At 39.9% G+C, this 19,299-nt stretch overlaps 1 protein-coding gene across 1 annotated transcript in view; it reads left to right on the forward strand.

The window, feature by feature from the left end:
* Positions 1–251: 251 nt before the first annotated feature.
* Positions 252–19,299, forward strand: part of RAD23B (RAD23 homolog B, nucleotide excision repair protein) — a 47,482-nt gene continuing 28,434 nt past the window's right edge. Inside the window, exon 1 of the mRNA XM_042912358.1 lies at positions 252–807. Coding sequence (XP_042768292.1) covers positions 742–807 — 66 coding nt within the window. The 5' untranslated portion in view covers positions 252–741. The remainder of the gene's footprint in view (positions 808–19,299) is intronic.

Raw genomic sequence — 19,299 nt, forward strand, 5'->3', positions numbered from 1 at the left:
CGCCTCAACCTACCGCCCTCCTGTTCCCCAGCTCCAGAGCTCGGCTTCCACTTAGCGCGGTCTCCACGTAGCGCTTCCCCGGCTACGGATTGCGCAACTCAGGCAGCCGGGAGGAGCCTGGACGTAGGCGGAGCAGCGACCGGCGGGAGAACGCCCCGGGTGCAGACGCCACAAGGAAGCCCCGACAGCCCTCGAGACGCCCACTGACTGCGCCTGCGCACGCTCGATCCAGGCCGCCGACATTCCAGAGCCGCAATCCGTCCAGCCCCAATTCCGGGGCGGAGTTCTTGGCTGCGCCTGCGCACAGCCTCGCCGCACCCTACGCCTGCGTGCTTAGCCAGCCCGGCCCCATCCCCCAGATTTTTTCGGGTGGGGGAGGGGGCGCGTCTCGGCGAGTCACGTTGATGGCGGCCACCAGCTTGTGGTGAGCTAGCGGATTCTCTGCTTGTCTCGCAGACCCCTCGTGCCTCTTGGACTCAGTGGCTGGCGCCGGGCGCGTGAGGAAGCACGGCGGCCCAAACTCTCGGGGAAGGCCGCAGTCGCGGAGGCAGCGGCGCGGCCCGGGCCCAGGGCTGGGGGAGAGGCCGCTCCGCAGGGCGAATGTGACAAGCCCCCACCCCCACCGCCTTCCTCCCGAGTGCGCTAGGAGCGCGGGCGACCCCGGGGCCCCGCCAGGCCACAGACCCCGCCCAGCGGCCAGCACCCGGAGCAGGCCCGGCAGCGGAGCTGCGCGGCGGCACCATGCTGGTCACCCTGAAGACCCTCCAGCAGCAGACCTTCAAGATCGACATAGACCCCGACGAGACGGTGCGAGCGGTGGGGAGCGCGGGGCCCGGGCAGGGCGGGGGCGGCCGCGCGCGGGCCTCGGGGAGCGCTAGGGGGCCGCCGGGCCTGAGCGGGGGGCGGTGCGGTGGTTCTGTGCGCTGGGCCTGGGCTTCAGCTCCGAGCAGGGCCCGGCAGAGCTCCCGATCGAAGAGAGCCCTCAGCACACCCGGGAGTGTGCAGCGAGCGTGGGGCTCGAGCTCCGGGAGCTGGTTAAGGCCTGAGGACTCAGGGCCGCGGCGGCGTGCGGCCCACGCGAGCCTTCGGAGTTGGCCGCAGGCTTTGTGGCAGGAGTAAGGGGAAGCAGTAGCCGGACGCCGAGGCCCTGGTGGCAGATGGCGTGGAGCACACGGCCGCCGGGCACAGGAGGCCTGGGCCCGGGAGCTCTCGGTAGTGGGGCCAGAGGGGGAGGGGAGGTCAAGGCCTCCTCGGTGATGGAGCCGGGCTCTCTGGGTGCTTAGGTGCGGGAGGGAGTTGTAGGCGTCGCCACTACCCCTGCTCGGACCTGGTTAGGCGCTAAGGTCTAGGAGGTGGTAACTGAAGATAATGAGCTTTTTAAAAAAAGCTATCAGGTTCCGTCAGCCGCAGAGCGAAAGGTGAGTGGTGAAAATGAATTATTTGCCTCTTCTCCAGAACTGGTAATCCTTTTATTTGCATATACTATCGTGAATCGTTTAGCCGCAGTTCTCCCGCCACCAAGCCCACACCCATACGTAATTCGCACTTCCAGCCCTGTGTGGTGGTGAGATTTTCTGCGTTAGAGCCCTTCAAATCCAGGCTCACGCTCAACTCCAGGTTAATGACTCCTCTGTGGTAGAAGTCTTCTAATGTAGGTATTGGAAACCCTGCACCCTTCCCCCGGCCCCCAAATAACAGAATTTCAGGGAAGAAAAAAAGAAAATAAAAACTTTGAATCTCTTCTGTCGTCAAACCCACGAACACTTCGAAAGTCCACGTGATAAATTCTCGTGCCATCGTCTGTATTTGTGACTGCAAGATGTCAGTACAACTTTATGCCAAGAATCTAAAAACGCCACCGGTGTAAATCTATTGCTTTTGTTTTTGAATTGTGGTTCCTGTACACCATTAAGATTGACATGTTAAGTTTAAACTAGCTACTTTTTAACAATCTATATTTAAAAAAACAGTTGATTCTATTTTTGGTGGAGATCAGGGTTCTTGGTGTTAAATAGACCAGTACCATTTGTGCCTCTAACTTATTTGCTATGTACCTGCCTTTCGGAGATGTGAGGATATAATGGTATTTAATTGGTCGTTAGTAAATGAAATCGATCATTAGCAATGGCTGTCTTTGGGTGAGGATGTAGTGTTAAGTTTTACTAAACTGTCTCACTTAACCTCAAGTTTTCTACATCTTCAATTATTTAAGAAACATAGTTTCCAATCTTTGTGGAATTGTGGCACAAAATAATTTTATTTCAATAATATGTAGAAGTATGCTTTGTGATAAATTCTTAAAGTACAGGAGATAGCAATTATAGATGAGTAACTTTTCAGTATCCTGAGTAACTGACAACACCCTGTGGATTGATATTACTAATAAAAGTCAGATTTTTCTTGAATGTTTCTTTATGGCTTAGTGTGTACTAGTAAGGTAAAGGATGAAAGTTAAAGCGCAGCTGTCTGTTTAACGTTTTCAGACGAAACTTTTTATAAAATGTCTATTTGACTTTGGTTCTTTGCAGTAATACTGGTGCCACAGGAACTTTACCAGCTTGTAATGTTCTGAATTAATTCCAGAATTATTGAAGCCTCAAGGAGGTTTTTGTAAATATCTGTGGATTAATTGAAGTTATGCCCTGACTTTCTATAGCTCTACTGGCTGTTCTGTAAGATTTGTAGGCATTTTGTGCATTAATTATTTTAGAGCCAATATTGCTTTTGTATATATTCTTAACTATATTTGCTGTTTACCAGTTTATTTACAAGGGAATGTCTTATGTTACACGAATTATAAATATAATACGCTTCTAAAAGCGTATTTTTAGAAAGTTCATTGTCATGGAGATTGGCTTTTTCAGCTTTTTGTTGCTATTTTTCTAAATATAATTGTGTTACTTTTTATACAAATATAAAAACTAGCATTGTTTGGAGCAAGAAATGAAAACATTTAATCGTCGATATGGAGCATTTACATTAACATGATTTGTAGGATTTCTTTCTTTTCTTTTTTTTAAGATTTCATTTTTAGGTAATCTTTACACCCAGTGTGAAGCTTGAACTTACAACCCCAAGATCAAGAGTCCTGTGCTCCACCAATTGAGCCAGCCAGGAACCCCTTGTAGGATTTCATTTTAGTGGATTTAAATTTCAGAAATGTTTATAGTGATTTTTTATAATATCTATATATTTTTAATTTTTTTAATGTTTATTTTTGAGAAAGAGAGAGAGTACAACCAGGGGAAGAGCAGAGAGAGGGAGACACAGAATCCAAAGCAGGCTCCAGGCTCTAGGCTCTGAGCTGTCACCACAGAGCCTGACGCGGGCTTGAACAAACCTTGAGATCACCTGAGCTGAAGTCGGCTGCCTAACCACCCAGATGCCCCTAATATCTATTTTTGATACAGTATTTTAGTAGAATTACTGTAAGGAAAGAAACGATGAATGTTCTATTAATATAGGGAGACTCTAAGTGTCCTGTTTCTAATTTGTGGTGAAAACTAGGTAACCGGGGATATTAGAAATAGATTTTTTAATAAAGCGGAGAAAACAGGATTTTAGTGAGACCTGTAAGGAGATCCACATAAAGTGAACAGTTTTTGCTCTCTGAGACTTGTGTTTTGGCTATTCAAAGGTTTGCCCTTGTTTGATGTTTACCTAGAAGGAATTAAGAAAATTAAGTAACTTCAAGTGGCCAATATAGAAAGTCGTAAGAGCTTCAGATGTGCAAGAGCAAAAATAAAGGAAAAAAAAGGACTGGGATATAGGAATCATGAGAGTGATTCATTTGTTGAACATCTATATGTTTAGTGGTCTTTGAGTGGCAGCATTGGAGGAATACAGGCATGTTTGGACAGGGTCTGTCTGGGTCTTCTGGGAGCCTTGCTGACCTAGTGGCTCAATAGGTATAGAGTAGGAGATGTACAAAGTGGAAAAAGGAACAGGATTTGTTTTTAAATTGTTTGTGTTTGCTTTAGTTTTTGAATGCTGAAACTCCTCTCCCTCTTTTTATTTTAATTAAAAAAATTTTTTTAACGTTTATTTATTATTGAGAGTCAGACACAGAGTGTGAGCAGGGGAGGGGCAGAGAGAGGGGGAGACACAGAATCTGAAGCAGGTTCCAGGCTCTGAGCTGTCAGCACAGAGCCCAAACCTGGGCTTGAAGTCACAAACTGCGGGATCATGACCTGAGCCGAAGTCCGATGCTTAACCGACTGAGCCACCCAGGCGCCCCTCCTCTCCATCTTTTTTAACCGCCAAAATTTTCTTGACACTTAATCAGCCATTTTGTACCATTTGTTTGACCATTAGCATGCACTGCCTTTAGTGTTAACCAATGCAAAACAATGTTTTTATTATCACGATAGTAATGCATCCCTTATAAAATATTCAAACAAGATAGAAACAAAATGAGTAGGTTGGATGAGAAGACCATTGCTAAAAGAGAATATTCTTAATTATGTGAAGTTTTATTTTAAAGAGATGATTTACTGTAAAAAAAAAAAATAGAAATTAGCATTCTGAGATGTCTAATAGACTGCTACTTGTATAAAATTCTTTAAAATTTTGAAAGTTGGTGGGGCGCCTGGGTGGCTCAGTTGGTTAAGTGTCCGAATTTGGCTCAGGTCATGAGCTCACGGTTTGTGGGTTCCAGCCTCATGTCGGACTCTCTGCTGTCAGTGCGGAGCCTGCTTCAGATCCTCTGTCTCCCTCTCTCTCTCTCTGCCCCTTCCCCACTTGGGCTCTATCTGTCAAAAATAAATAAACGTTAGAAAACAACTTTTTTTGAAATTTGGTCATGTGATGGACATTTAGAGGAAAATGGAATAGTTTTTTTTTTAAAGCTCAGATCCAAAGTCACTTAGTTTTTTCTCTTTCGCTATTACTTCAACAACCCATTGCTTTAACTTCAAAAACCCTTTTGCTATTACTTCAACCCAACCCGGAACAGGTAGATTAGAACAAAACTTGAAATGATTGTAGTACGTTGCAGATCTTATTGTATCTGTGAAAATGATGACAAGAAAGAATATGTGATATACAGATTTAATCCTTCAATATGCTAACCCTTGTCACTGTTGTGTGCTTTGAATAACTGGAAAAAAAAATAATAAGTCTGACATGAAACTTTAAATGAAGAAGCTGAAATGCGATTATATTAACACATCAAAGCTGTATATATACGTTGGAAGTTTTGGACAAGAAAATTGTAAAGATAAAACAGTTTTAATTACTGTAGACTGCACACTTAGCATACTGTACAGTAATCTACAAAGAATTACCTTGCTTTGTGGTTTATTTGTATAATGTTGGTGATTATGCTGTAAAATTCTGTTTTGTACTTGTATAGTATATGGTATTTGTTAGACATCATTTATTAGCAACTTGTTCCTATTGCAGTTTATTACATTTTAATATGGTTGTGCTGGAGATAGTACTTTATTATAGAAGTTTCCTAGATTATTAAAACAAGAAGAATAAATGTATTAAAATACTGTATCACAGAGATGAAATTAAGATTTGTTGGCATATTGGTAAATCACAATACTGGAAGTACCTGGGAAATCTGGTATGATTTCTGCCAGAATTTTGCTCTTCCTATACCTAGCACATAGTAGGCATTTAGTAAACATCTTTTGAATGAGTTGAATACATTCTTCTAGTGAACTATCAAGTTAGTGATCCCCCAATGTTTGTATGTTGATTTATCTAATATTTGTTGAGCACTTTAAATATCTTGTCCTGCTGTTACAGTGCATATTTTATAATGGAACAAATCCGTTTAAAAACAAATTTTAATAACCAGATAATGCTAAGAGCTATATAGAGAACTGAAATAGGATGAGGTAATATGATAGTACATGACTGGGTGGCTACTTTTAAATTGACTAGTCACAGAAGGCCTTTTTGAATACAGTGACATTTAAACTGAGATCTGAATAATAATTACTCCCATGGAGAAGAGTGTTTTCTGTGGGGAAAGACCTTTTAAGAGTGTGTTTTGGGAATCAAAAAAGGCCTGTATGCTGATCTGGTAGGTGAGGGTGAAGGGAGGTAATAGATCTGAGTTAGGCAAGGGGCCAGAGCCTGTAGGACTTTGTTCTAAGGTAGGGGTTTTCAAGGTAAAATAGGAGGAAGCCTTTAGGGGATTTTAGGCAGAGGAGGAAAATTATTTCTTTTATGATTTTAAAGGTTACTTTGCTGTATGGAAAATGGATAGTAGGATGAGCAAGAGTGAAAGCACGGAGATCAGTTAGGCTTGTACTGTAGTCTTAAACAGGGTTTTGACCTGTTTAAGATATGAAAAGTGAATGGATTTGAGATATGTTTGGGAGAGTAGATATGAAAGAATTTTTGATGGGTTGGAATGGGGAAAATTGAGAAATTGAGGATTAAACTTAGATTTAGGTTTATAAATTATGCGAATACTTGTGTTCTTTTCTCACATGTGGAGGGCTGGGAGAGTAGCAGGTTTGGGGTTGCGGTGGGAATTTAAGATTTAAGTTTAAGATGCTTATTAAACATTAAAGAAGAAGGGTGCCTGTGTGGCTCAGTCGGTTAAACATCCTACTCTTGATTTTGGCTTAGGTCGTGATCTTTCACAGTTGTTGGGATTGAACCCCACAACAGGCTCTGCACTGAGTGTGGAGCCTCCTTGGGATTCTCTCTCTCTCTCTCTCTCTCTTTCTCTCTCTCTCTCTCTCTCTCTGCCCCTCTTCCAGTTGCGCAAGCACATTCTCTCTCTTGCTCTCTCTCTTTCTCAAATAACATTTAAACATTAAAAAAAAAAAAAAAAAAAACTTTCAAGTAGAGATGGCACAGAGATTTGTAATGAACCTCTGTCCCAGAGAAAAGTTTTGGTTAGAGATAGAGACCTGACAATAGGCAGCATATGTGGTTGACTTCAATCCGCGGGACTGGATGAGATTATCTAGCAGTCTTTTTCAATGCCTATTCCTTCTGAAAAATGAACCCTAAATTATCCACTATATGTAATTAATAGTATGCTTCTAGAATTGAAGAACCATGGTGAGAATGTTGCTAGGTAATAGGATGGGTCCTGGGGTTGAAGTTGGTTTAGAATTGAAGATTTCACGTGGAGATTGGATAGTGAAGAGTCAGTCAAGGAGCAATCTTTGAGGTAGGAAGAATCCAAGAAAAAATGTTGCAAGAAGGAGGAAAGGATCAAATGTGTCTGATGCTTGAGAATTCAAAAGAGACATGCCCTTTGGTTTTGGCAGCTTGTAGTTCATTAATGACCCTGACAAGTAATCTCCATGCAGTGTTGGAGCCAAAACTTATGTTTGAGTAGATTGAGAAATGAATGGGAGATGAGGAAGTGTAGATAGTAGCTATGGACATATATTGTTATTTTGACATTGTCATTTTTCCTGATGTAGCTCCTTTTATCTCTGTGTTAAAAACGTGTGAAAGTTATCATAGTTCTGAGCTCCACAGCATATGGTAGACATATTTTAAAACCCCACACTAGAATTGTGGAAAATATGTAACAGTGTATGATTTAAAAAGAAGAAATGAAGGCCAATGCGATTAGTAACTTGCTGCCATCACACAGTCAATGGCTCTGGTAGTTTCAGTATATATGTATCTTGCCTGTACCCTGGTCTTGTAATCCTTAATGTCTCATCCGGTGATCTTTCCTTCTGCTCCCTCAATTATTCAGTCCCATGACTGGTAATTAGATCTTATTACCAGTAACAAACTTCCCCCATCCCCAGTAATCTGTTTTTAGTATCCTACTTTACCTTTCCTCTGATTCTAGTTCTAATGAGACCTATAATTCATTTGATTCATACTTCTCTTTGCTGACCTTCCCTTCATGTTATTGCTTCCACTCTTGCCCAGCTAAAATAGGGTCAGTGATTATAATCGCTTTCTTGCAAGGGTCAGCATAGCATATCTCTGGAACCAGACTGCCTGAATTTCAATCCTGGCTGTACCACTTGCTCTGTGACCTTGGGCAAGTTACCCAGTTATGTGCCTGTTTCCTCAGCTTAAAATGAGGGTACTGCCACTGGAAGTACTAACCTCATATGGTTGTTTGGAAGGTTTTATGATTTTGAGATCATACACAGAGTGCTTAGAACTGTGGCTGTGCCTGGCAACGTGGTCCCACTCTCACTTCATTGTTTCTGCTCAGAAAACCCCAGATGTGATTAAATTCAGTTCTGTTGTGCTTACACCTGTGTAGCTAGAAGACACATAGCCACATTGATTTGTCTCACCTAAAATTCATGAACATTAACCTTCGTTGGGCCCTTTTACTGCCTGGTAGTACTCTCCACTAGTTTGTCCATTCACTCTTCTGCTGTCATAGGCAGATTTCATATACAATCCTTATTGTCAGCTGATGACCCCAGATTTAAGATTTTATTGAGAATATAGAAACAATTGGAACAGAAGAACTTTTGCGGAATCCTACCAGAACTACCTACTTCTTCTAGTCTCCTTTTGTTGTGGGTAGCTATCTATGGTGGGTGGTGCTGAGGCTAGTCCTACTTTTCCACAGCATTTTGGTTGCTCTACTTCGCCTGTGAAGGGCCCACTCCCAGTTCAACTTTTCTCTTCTGCCTCATTGATTTTTCCATTGTAGAATGTTTGTTTTCCCAATTTTAATAAAACTCTCCCTTGTCTCCACATCCCTCTTTGGCTACTGCCTCGTTTCCCTACTGCTCTTTATAGCAAAAACTTAATGGTAACTCTTGAGTCTGTTTACTTGTTTTTACATTTTGCTCTCTTTCAAATACATCACAGCACTGCTAGTCTAGGGAAGAGTTTTTTCCCCCCACTTTGTAGTTATCCTCTGTCCTTGAGCACTTAAATCTCTTTTCTCATTAGTAAAATAGAAGTAATAACTTCCCTGCCTTCCTTGTAGAGTTGATGTGAAAATCAAAAGAGATCATGGATCTGAAAATTTTTAGCGAATTGTGAAATTAGAAATAAATGCATGCAACTTTTTTTCAACAAATTGTGCTTTCATCAGTTTTCCATTATTTTGATCACTGTTTTTACTATCTTTTTTTACAAAAAGTCTGTGTGAATGTGGTATCCTCGGACTGGGTCAGCTTGATGTGATCGGCAGTTTCGAACAGTTTTTAAGAGCAGTGTTCTGCTTTCTTTAGTTTGGAAATTATGAGATGGTTTGATAGGTAATGTATAAAATTTCTGTTGCTTTTGGAAAGAAATGTGCTAAATTTGAGCTTGCCGTAGCACAGTGAATTCTGCTGAAGGACACCACACCATCTGTTCCCTATAAGTTTGGAAAAATTCTTTATGTAGTTTCTCCAAGAGCTAATTTTATACTGAATGAACTTTATAAACCTTTTATACATTACATAAACCTTTTCTAGGAGAGGAGGTAGACTGGCCGCAAATGACTAATACGTATGAACAGATCCTAAATACTTCAAACAGGTAGATAAAAATTATTTGTCACTCCTTCCTCTCCCCCTCACACTTTGGGTAAATTAGGTAGGTGACTTTTTTGTAGTGTATTAGATTCATTCTCTGCCTATATAGAAACTTTAAAAGTTTACAGGTATCTTAAGAGTTTCTACTTTTCTACTTAATCAGTTTTCAAAGTGTGTCGGTTTTAATCTCGTTGAAATCATATTGTTAGGAATATATTTTAGAATAGATTAATTAAATTGGCGTGAATAGTTGGAGTAGCTTAAATATCATAGTTTGTATGGGAAGAATAGGTTCTGAACTTCAAATTATATTTAAAATCATAGCCTTTTGGATCATAACCCTGTTTGAGAATTGATTGCCTTTATATACTGTCTGTTCATACATTATTTTATTTTATTTTTTATTTTTTTAAATTTACATCCAAATTAGTTAGCATATAGTGCAACAATGATTTCAGGGGTAGATTCCTTAGTGGCCCTTACCCATTTAGCCCATCCCCCCTCCCACAACCCCTCCAGTAACCCTCTGTTTGTTCTCCATATTTATGAGGCTCTTCTGTTTTGTCCCCCTCCCTGTTTTTATATTATTTTTGTTTCCCTTCCCTTATGTTCATCTGTTTTGTCTCTTAAAGTCCTCATATGAGTGAAGTCATAGGATTTTTGTCTTTCTCTAATTTCACTTAGCATAATACCCTCCAGTTCCATCCACGTAGTTGCAAACGGCAAGGTTTCATTCTTTTTCATTGCTGGTAATACTCCATTGTGTATATATATATATACACACCACATCTTCTTTATCCATTCATTCATCAATGGACATTTGAGCCGTTTCCATACTTTCGCTATTGTTGATAGTGCTGCTATAAACATGGGGGTGCATGTGTCCCTTCGAAACAGCACACCTGTATCCCTTGGATAAATGCCTAGTAGTGCAATTGCTGGGTCATAGGGTAGTTCTAGTTTTAGTTTTTTGAGGAGTCTCCATACTGTTTTCTAGAGTGGCTGCACCAATTGCATTCCCATGTTCATTCATTATTAATACTGTACTGTCAGTAATAAAAAAAAAAAACTCTTTACTTTTGCTACATTCTTTTATTCCTTGGGTCCAGTGGGAAGATTTTTCCTATTGCACTAGTAAACTGACTTTTTTACCATCAAATCTATCTTTAGAATTCGCAGAAATATACTTTGGGGAGAGGAATCCAGAAAATACTCCTTGGTGCCTATGCTAGTTTCCCAAATGGAAGGATACCACTTAAGGAATCAAAAGGAAAAAGAAAACCAAAAACATTGCCCACATAGATGCACACAATCTATGAAATCCTTTCGTAAACATATTTAGGTTTGGGACTCTTTTCTTTTGCTAATGTTAATTGCCAAATTTTGGTTGCTCTTATTTTTCGAAATTTAAGTAGGTATTAGAGTACTGCCTTAGACTTTTTTTTTTTTTTTTAAGTAATCTCTACACCCAGCGTGGGGTTCAAACTCAAGACATCAATATCACGAGTTGCATACTCTACCAACTGAGCTGGCTGGGCACTCTAGAATTTTCTTTTTTAGTGCAGACTCCTCAAAATTGCAGTATATTCTTCTGTGATATTAGTAAGCAGTGGTTGTTTCCCTTAAATTACTAACATAATCTAGGCTTGTTATAGTTACTAAAGTATATAAAAAAGTAGGAGCCTTTATGCCCCTGCTCCAAATAACCACTATAGACTCTGTTTGCTGCTAGACAGTTGTTTTTTTTTTACCTATGTGTAATATATAAACATAATTTCACTATGTTCTTAAAAATCACTTGCTTAGCAACTAGCTTTTGCCCTTTATAGATAATTATAAATATGTCATTCATTCATATATGCATGTATTCAGTGAGTACCTTGCACGAATAGTATTGTTCTTGTATTGCGTTGTATTTAAATGAATGCATCTGCAGTAATATATTTTACCATTGATGAATGTTTAGGGTTGTTTTCAGTGTTAGGAACAGTAGTGTAGAACACATAACTTGTTCGTGTATCTTTAAAGTGTTTTTGTAAACATCTCTTCAGCTTTGATTTCCAGATGCAGAGCTGCTGGATCAAAGGAACTCAAATTTGCCTGCATTAGCGCTCACAAATATCAACATTTGTTGTTGTTCTCAAATATCAGCTTCCACAGTAGCACTAGCCAGGATTCAAATAGGAGATGAGGCACAGATTAAATTGAGTTAAATATTGGGAAGCTCTTAATATACTGCCTGGCATGTGCTAAGTACATAGCATCCATGAGCTGTTATTCATTCAGCCTCTGTACTTCAGGGCTACCCATTAAAGCTTGCATAAATCTTTTTACGGTATATGTAATTATAACAGTAATAAGGAAAATATATTGTAATATTGAGGAAACTGGATTATCATAAATATTCAGTTGCTAACCCAATCAACAAGCTATAGTCCTAGAAATCTTGTGCAAAAGTGCCGTATAAGAAGACTGACATGCCAAAAAAAAAAAAAGACTGACATGCAAAACGACATTTACTATCATGGGGATATAATTTATAAAACATTTTTATGTTTGAAACCTACAACTTAAGTTTGTTGAATGAAAATGACTACTTTTAATGGTTGTTGGCCTGAACTAAGGTAGTACCATGGGATGCAAAGTAATGTTCACACTGGGAAATAATTAGATGGTAAGTTGGAACCACTGGATGAATGATTTGATGTGAGGAAGGTGGAAGAAGAGACAAGCATCTCATGGGAATGGGATGAAACAGGATAATTGATCAGATTTTATGTTGGCACTTTTTAATAGACTATTGTGATTGTCAACCATGTTTAATGTTAGATACAGAGTATGTTTTTCCTTTAAAATGCACACAATTATATGAGAGAAAAAGAAGTATGTGGCTAGGAAAAAAGTTTGATTTCTTGATTGTCAACCATGCTTTGTTGATAGTTGAGTTGATGATAAACTTCCATTCATTTTTTTTTTTTTTTTAATGTTTATTTACTTTTGAGAGAGACAGAGCACGAGCAGGGGAGGGGCAGAGAGAGAGGGAGACACAGAATCCGAAGCAGGCTCCAGGCTCTGAGCTGTCAGCACGGCCAGGCGGGGCTCGAACTCATAGACGGCGAGATCATGACCTGAGCCGAAGTTGGCTGCTTAACTGACTGAGCCACCCAGCCGCCCCAATAAATTTCCATTCTTTATTTAGGGGGAAATAAACAGCAAAATGAAAGTTTAGTCCCTCCTTCTTGTTTATTATTAGCCTTGGATAGGGTGGCCTTGGTTATTTATTGGAACTGTAGCGCTCCATTATAGATCCATCTCGTTTATTGCTTATTGAAACAAGAGCATTGGCATGGAACTCAGCACAGTTAGTAGAGGAGTCACAACTGCATCTGTTGCTTGCCATAACCTTCCCAAGAGAAACCATGTAGAGAGGTGCTGCCTCCTCTTTTTGTTTGTTTGTTTGTTTGTTTGTTTTTGGTAATATCCAGAAAGAAGGCCTTTCTTTATAAGCTGTTTTAAAGTGTGTTCCATTTGATTGGGTTAGGGAAGGTTTAGACAAACTAGATGTCTAGAAGCCATCTGCAGTAAACACATTATGGTTGAAATGCCTATACTAGGATATCTAGTAAAAGTATCCAGTAGAGAGTTGGGTCTGTATGACTAAAGATAAGGAGAGGATTTCACAAATTAGTGAACAGAGAGATTGGAGGAAATCCTGAGGAGTATGGCCTTATGGAAGCCAAAGGAAGACAGTGTGGAGAGACAGGTCAGTACTGTTTAAGAGACAGGTCAGGTAAGGTAGTGAAGGACTAAGAAGTATCTAGTTATGGTTTTGCTGAATTTAGAGATACTGGTAAGAACAGTCTTAATGGAATCCTGAGCATAGGGAGAAAAACAAGTAGCAGAATTGGGAATAAAGTCCATGCTTCTGTCAGCACTACATTGCATTCTTGAGTAATCGGTGTGGGGTTACTAGTATTACAATGTGTGTAGTTAATTTTTTTTTTTTTTTTTTTTTTTTTGAAAAATGCCTGAGACTAAGGGGAGGAGAATATACCTAGCAAGAAATATGGGGGGTTGTGAAGTTTTTGTTTTGTTTTAAAGATGATAGAAAATTGGGTCTGTTTAAGTGTGAATGGAAATGAACTGGCCTTGAAGGAGAGGGTGAAAATACAGCTGGGGGAGGGTGGGAAACAACTAGCAAGGTATTGAAGAACACTGGAGGGAGAACCAAGGAACAAGTGAAAAGGATTAGATTTGAAAGAGAGGGATGCCTCTTTCATTTAATAGGAAGAAAGGAGGGGCACCTGGGTGGCTCAGTCTGTTAAGCAGCCGACTTCGGCTCAGGTCATGATCTCGCGGTCCGTGAGTTCGAGCCCTGCGTCGGGCTCTGTGTTGACAGCTCAGTGCTGGAACCTCCTTCAGAGTCTGTGTCTCCCTCTCTATCTACCCCTCCTCCATTCACATTCTGTCTCTCTCTCTGAAAAATGAATAAATGTTCAAAAAAATTTTTAATAGGAAGGAAGGAGATTAGGTGGATCTGGATGCAAAAAAAGAAAGTATGTCGCTTTGGTGGCAGAAGGTGGAGGATGGGTCCCTCTGATATCTGCTGATTTTTGTCTTTGTTTTTAATTTGGGGATGAGGGGCAGAGAGAGAGTCCCCAGCATACTCCTGCATGGAGCCCAAAGTGGGGTTTGATCTCATGAACTGTGAGATCATGACCTGATCCAAAATCAAGAGTCAGAAGTTTAACTGACCGAGCCACCTGGGCGCCCTTGATATATTTTGAATGAAGTAGAAGATGGTCATCTGTAGTGGGGGAGGAAGTTTTGGCAATCAAATTTAGAGAAGAGTGCAGGTTTGAAATATCCTCTTGGAGAATGGAGGAGAACCAAAAGAAGTGAGGATTTAGGGTATCTTTAATTTTCTCCAGCATGTAGAAGATTGGATGTAAATGGATAGGTAGGGGTTGGATAGTTAAGGTAAGATTTGTTAGCTGAGTGAGGTAGGAGGCAGCCCAGAGTGGTCAAAGTGAATTTTTTGTTGAGTACAGATGGAAATAAATTCAGTTGTGTGGGTCCAAATGTGGAATTTTGCCTGGGGGAAGCAGCAGAAAGACAAGAAAGTCTGATAATGGGAAGAAAGTGATAGAAGCATTGGAATTATTGTCTTTGCCAAATAGAACTGGCAATAAAGATCAGAGTGAAAGTAGGCACTCTGGGGACCAAATGCAAGACTAGGTGTAGTGAATAGTTACTGAGAGCTGGTAGGGATAGGTGATTGATGTTTACAATTTCAAAGATGGAGAAGTTTGGGGATAACAGGATTCAGCCTGTGTTGTGTGGGTAGGTGACTTAAGTAGATTGGAAAGTAAAGATTGTGTTGAGGTTAAGGAACAACGCCAGAATTTTGGACAGGTCGGTGCACCCGGAACTAAAGTCTAGTTCTAGTAGGTGTGTGTGTGTGTGTGTGTGTGTGTGTGTGTGTGTGTGTGTATTCACATATATTTTTATATATATTCACATATATGTTTATATATAAATATATAAAGTTGATTTTACGTTCTGAAGTGGTATTGCTAGATTGAATGGCCACCGCCCCAAAAATGTTGCACTTTGACATATTGCCTTCAAATATTTTATTGTTTGACACTCCCATTCTGAGAGTGTTGTCTCTTCACACATAACACCAAGAATTGTTCAACACTGTCTTTTCCAGTATGATGGTGTATTGAACTAATGACATCTGACACTAAAATTTGTGATTTTGGGTACTAATAAGGTTGAACTTTTTATTGACTATACTTATGAATTGTTGCCCTTTTATTTGTCCCTTATTTCTCTTGGCACAAGAAGTATTTTCTACCATTTCTCTCTCAATTTTTTTGCATTTTTCCTTTTGGTATTTGTCCTATTTCTGTCTGAAATGCATGCTTAGTTTATTAATTTTTCTTTAATAAACAGTTTTAATGTTAGTCTATGATTACTTTTTTAGTCAAATCATATAGGTATCAATGTCTGTAGAGTTCTCATTGTTATGTACTTAATATTTTTTAATCACCCGTTTTTGGGTTTTTTTGGAGCAAAATGATTGGAGGTGTTTGTTCTTGTTGTTTGTCCTGCTTTTTTTTTTTTTTTTTTTTTTTTTTTAAACTTACAAGGGTTTTTGGGTTTTGTCCCTTCCTCACTCTTTTGACATACAAAGCTAGAGAGTAGGTCCGTTATTTGTTTGGGCTTATGAAAATACAGTGGAATAGTCTTTATGGCTAAACTTTTAAAGTGTATATTCTATGGGTGCTGGAAATAAAAGTATAATTTCCATTGGTTAGAAACTATGTATACATATCAAGTCTAAATTGGCTACACATTCTTGTCAGGAATGAGATTCCTGCTTATTTCTTTCGTTATTTTTTGCTTCATATATTTCTTTATTTTCCTTTCCTTACATATATTTATGCTATATTAATTTACTCATTCAGCAAGTGTTAATTGAGCAGTTACTGTGTGCTCCACCACTATGTACTGTTCTGAGAACTAGAATCACTCATAGTAACACATGTGGTCTATCATTCATTTGTGAGGTTTTTTTTTAACCAACCACAGTTGCAAATATTGCATCTCTTCTCCTCTGAACAAAGAAGTATGGAAGGAAATTATTCACCACAGAGTGCTCTGAGCTCTGTGCTGTCGCTCAGCTGACTTCGGGCAAGTCATTTAGCATGTAAAGTAGCAGTTCTTAGGCAGTCCTCTCTTTTTGTTTTCAAGACCCTTTACATTTAAAATTTGTTGAGGACCCCAAAATAACTTTTATCAATGTACTTGTATTTACTGTATTAGAAATTAAGCAGAGGAATTTTCTAAATGTTCATTTAAATATAATAAATTTAAATTTAAATTATTATATTCATTTAAATATAATAAACCTATTAAATGTTATAACTAATACATTTTGTGTGAAAAATTATTTTCCAAAACAACAAAAAACAGTAAGACTGGCATTATCTTACTTGCTTTGCAAAACTTGTTTTTAGTGTTTATTTATTTAAAAAAAATTTTTTTAAGTTTATTTATTTTGAGAGAGAGAGAGCGCGCACAAGCAAGGGAGGGGTAGAGAGAGATGGAGACAGAGGATCCAAAGTAGGCTCTGTGCTGACGGCAGAGAGCCTGATACAGGGCTTGAACCCCACGAACCGTGAGACCATGACCTGAGCTGAAGTCTGACCCTTAACTGACTGAGTCACCCAGGCACCTTAAAATGTTTATTTACTTTTGAGAGAGAAGAGTGTGCAAGCCTGAGAGGGTGAGGGGGAGGGGATGACTTGATCGGAAGTGGGCTCTGCACTGATAGCAGAGAGCAGGATGCAGGGCTCGAACTCTTGAACCATAAGATTCTGACCCGAGCAGAAATCAGACGTTTAACCACCCAGGTGGCCCTTGTTTTGCAAAACTTTTTAATGTTTGGCTTAATAGAAAAAGATAGCTAGATTCTCATCTGCTTCTGCACTCAGTCTTTTGTGAAGTCACATGTTTTGTAGCCTCTGGAAAACTCAAGTATATACTTGTGAGAAAATGAGAGTACAAAAGGCAAATAATATCTTTTGACCTGGTAGACCTCCTGATAAGTAAGGTCTTATGAATGTTTATGGCTCCTTCATCACACCTAGAGAATCGTTGCTCTTGGCAGTATAGGGTTTAAATAAATGGGTCTTTAAAAGTTACTTTATCTTAGAAATTTGGATAGTATCTTTTGTTTCCTGCACTTATCATGACATGCTAGCTGAATATATAGGTAAAATCAGAACTGCCAACATAAATTATAGAACAAGGGCCAACTGTAGAGTTGTTAGACTTGTGAATCCTTGTACTTTTTTATTCTGACCCACACATAGCATAGAATTTACTATCTTGTGGAATTTATATCCTGAGTTTACTGATGTTGACGTCAGATTCTCTGAGTGCTTTTTTTCTGACGCAGGTCTTGAACCCACGGACCGCGAGATCATGACCTGAGTCGAAGTCGGACGCTTAACCGACTGAGCCACCCAGGCACCCCCCTGAGTGCTTTTTTTAAAAGCTGTTACTTATGGGGCATCTGGGTGGCTCAGTTGGTTAAGCATTCGACTCTTGGTCACGATCTGTGGGTTAAAGCCCTGCATCAGGCTCTGCGCTGGCATTAGTTTTTCACCTAAAGCTTAGAACTATCAACTTAGACAGTTTTCAGAAGTATTCTGGGAAATTGAAGGAAATGGAATTTTCCCCCTTGATTCTTGTATCTTTAAGGTTTTTTTTTTTAACGTTTATTTATTTTTGAGAGAGACAGAGACAGAATGCAAATGGGTTAGGGGCAGAGAGAGAGGGAGACACAGAATCCCAAGCAGGCTCCAGGCTCCAGGCTCCAAGCCGTCAGCACAGAGCCTGATGTGGGGCTTGAACTCATAGAGCTGTGAGATCATGACCTGAGCCGAAGTCAGACGCTCAACCCACGGAACCACCCAGGCGCCCCTGATTCTTGTATCTTTAAAGTAATGAAAGTAGTGCTCTCTCTGTGTATCCCTATCAAGCAGTCTTTCACCTAAAGCTCAGAACTATCAACTTAGACAATTTTTAGAAGTATCCTGGGAGATAGAAGGAATGGAATTTTTCCTCTTGATTTTTGTGCCTTTAAAGTAATGAAACTAATTCCATTATATCTTCTTGCCTTTTTTACTCCTCTGCCACCGTGCTTTTTGATTAGTTTCAGAAATTGGACTCATTTTCAAAATACCTCATAATGAGCCTGTTGTCATGTAATTTTACAAGACAGAGATCATAAAGATCATCTGTTACAGTACCTCTTTGTAGATGAGACAACAGATAGTAGTCCTCGGCCAAGGCTGAAATTTGGAGCCACCTGTAAAGCTTTTTAAAAAGTACAGGTGTTCAGGGGCACCTGGGTGGCTCAGTTGGTTAAGCATATGACTTCAGCTCAGGTCATGATCTCCCAGTTCCTGAGTTCGAGCCCCACATCCAGGCTCTGTGCAGACATCCCAGAGCTTGGAACTTGCTTTGGATTCTGTCTCCCCCTCTCTCTACCCCTTCCCTGCTCACTCTCTCTCAACAATAAATAAATGTTTAAAAAAATTTAAAAAAAATAAAGGTATTCAGGCCCCATCTCTAGAAATTATGTTCTAATTGATCTTTATGAAGCCCCCTCAGATGACAATGATGAAACATATCCCACTTTTAAAGTGAATCATTTGCATCAGGCTCTGTGCTGACAGCTCAGAGCCTGGAGGCTGCTTCAGATTCTGTCTCCCTCTCTCTCTGCCCCTCCCCTTCTCACATTCTGTCTCTCTCAGAAATAAACATTAAAAAAAATGTTTTTAAGTGAATCATATGCCTTTCTTTTGTTTGTTTGTTTGTTTGTTTATTTTTGAGAGAGAGTGACAGCGCAGTTAGTGGAAGGGCAGAGAGAGAGAGGATCCCACGCAGGCTCTCCACTGTGAGCACAGAGCCTGACACAGGGCTTGAACTCTCAAACCGTGAGATCACGACCTGAGCTGAAATCAAGATTTGGACACTTAACCAGCTGAGTCACCCAGGCGCCCCTGAATCATTTGCTTTTTAACATTCGTATTTAACTTATTTTTATTGTAGATGTGACTATTTTCTTTCTTAGACCTTTTAGGTTAGAGAGCTTTTCTTTTTTACTCTGTGGGAAATAAGCCCGTAAGCTTTATAATGAGAATCAAGACTTCTGATGTTGCAATTTTTATTTTGAGTAGATTTATCAAGTCAACTGGTAAAAGTTTTTTCTTTCAATCTGTGTATGTGTAGCAGCTGGTGGTAAAGTTTATACCTATACCTAATGATATGCATTAAGAATGAG

Source organism: Panthera leo, chromosome D4 (genome assembly GCF_018350215.1).
Source record: "Panthera leo isolate Ple1 chromosome D4, P.leo_Ple1_pat1.1, whole genome shotgun sequence".
NCBI classification, from domain to species: Eukaryota; Metazoa; Chordata; class Mammalia; order Carnivora; family Felidae; genus Panthera; species Panthera leo.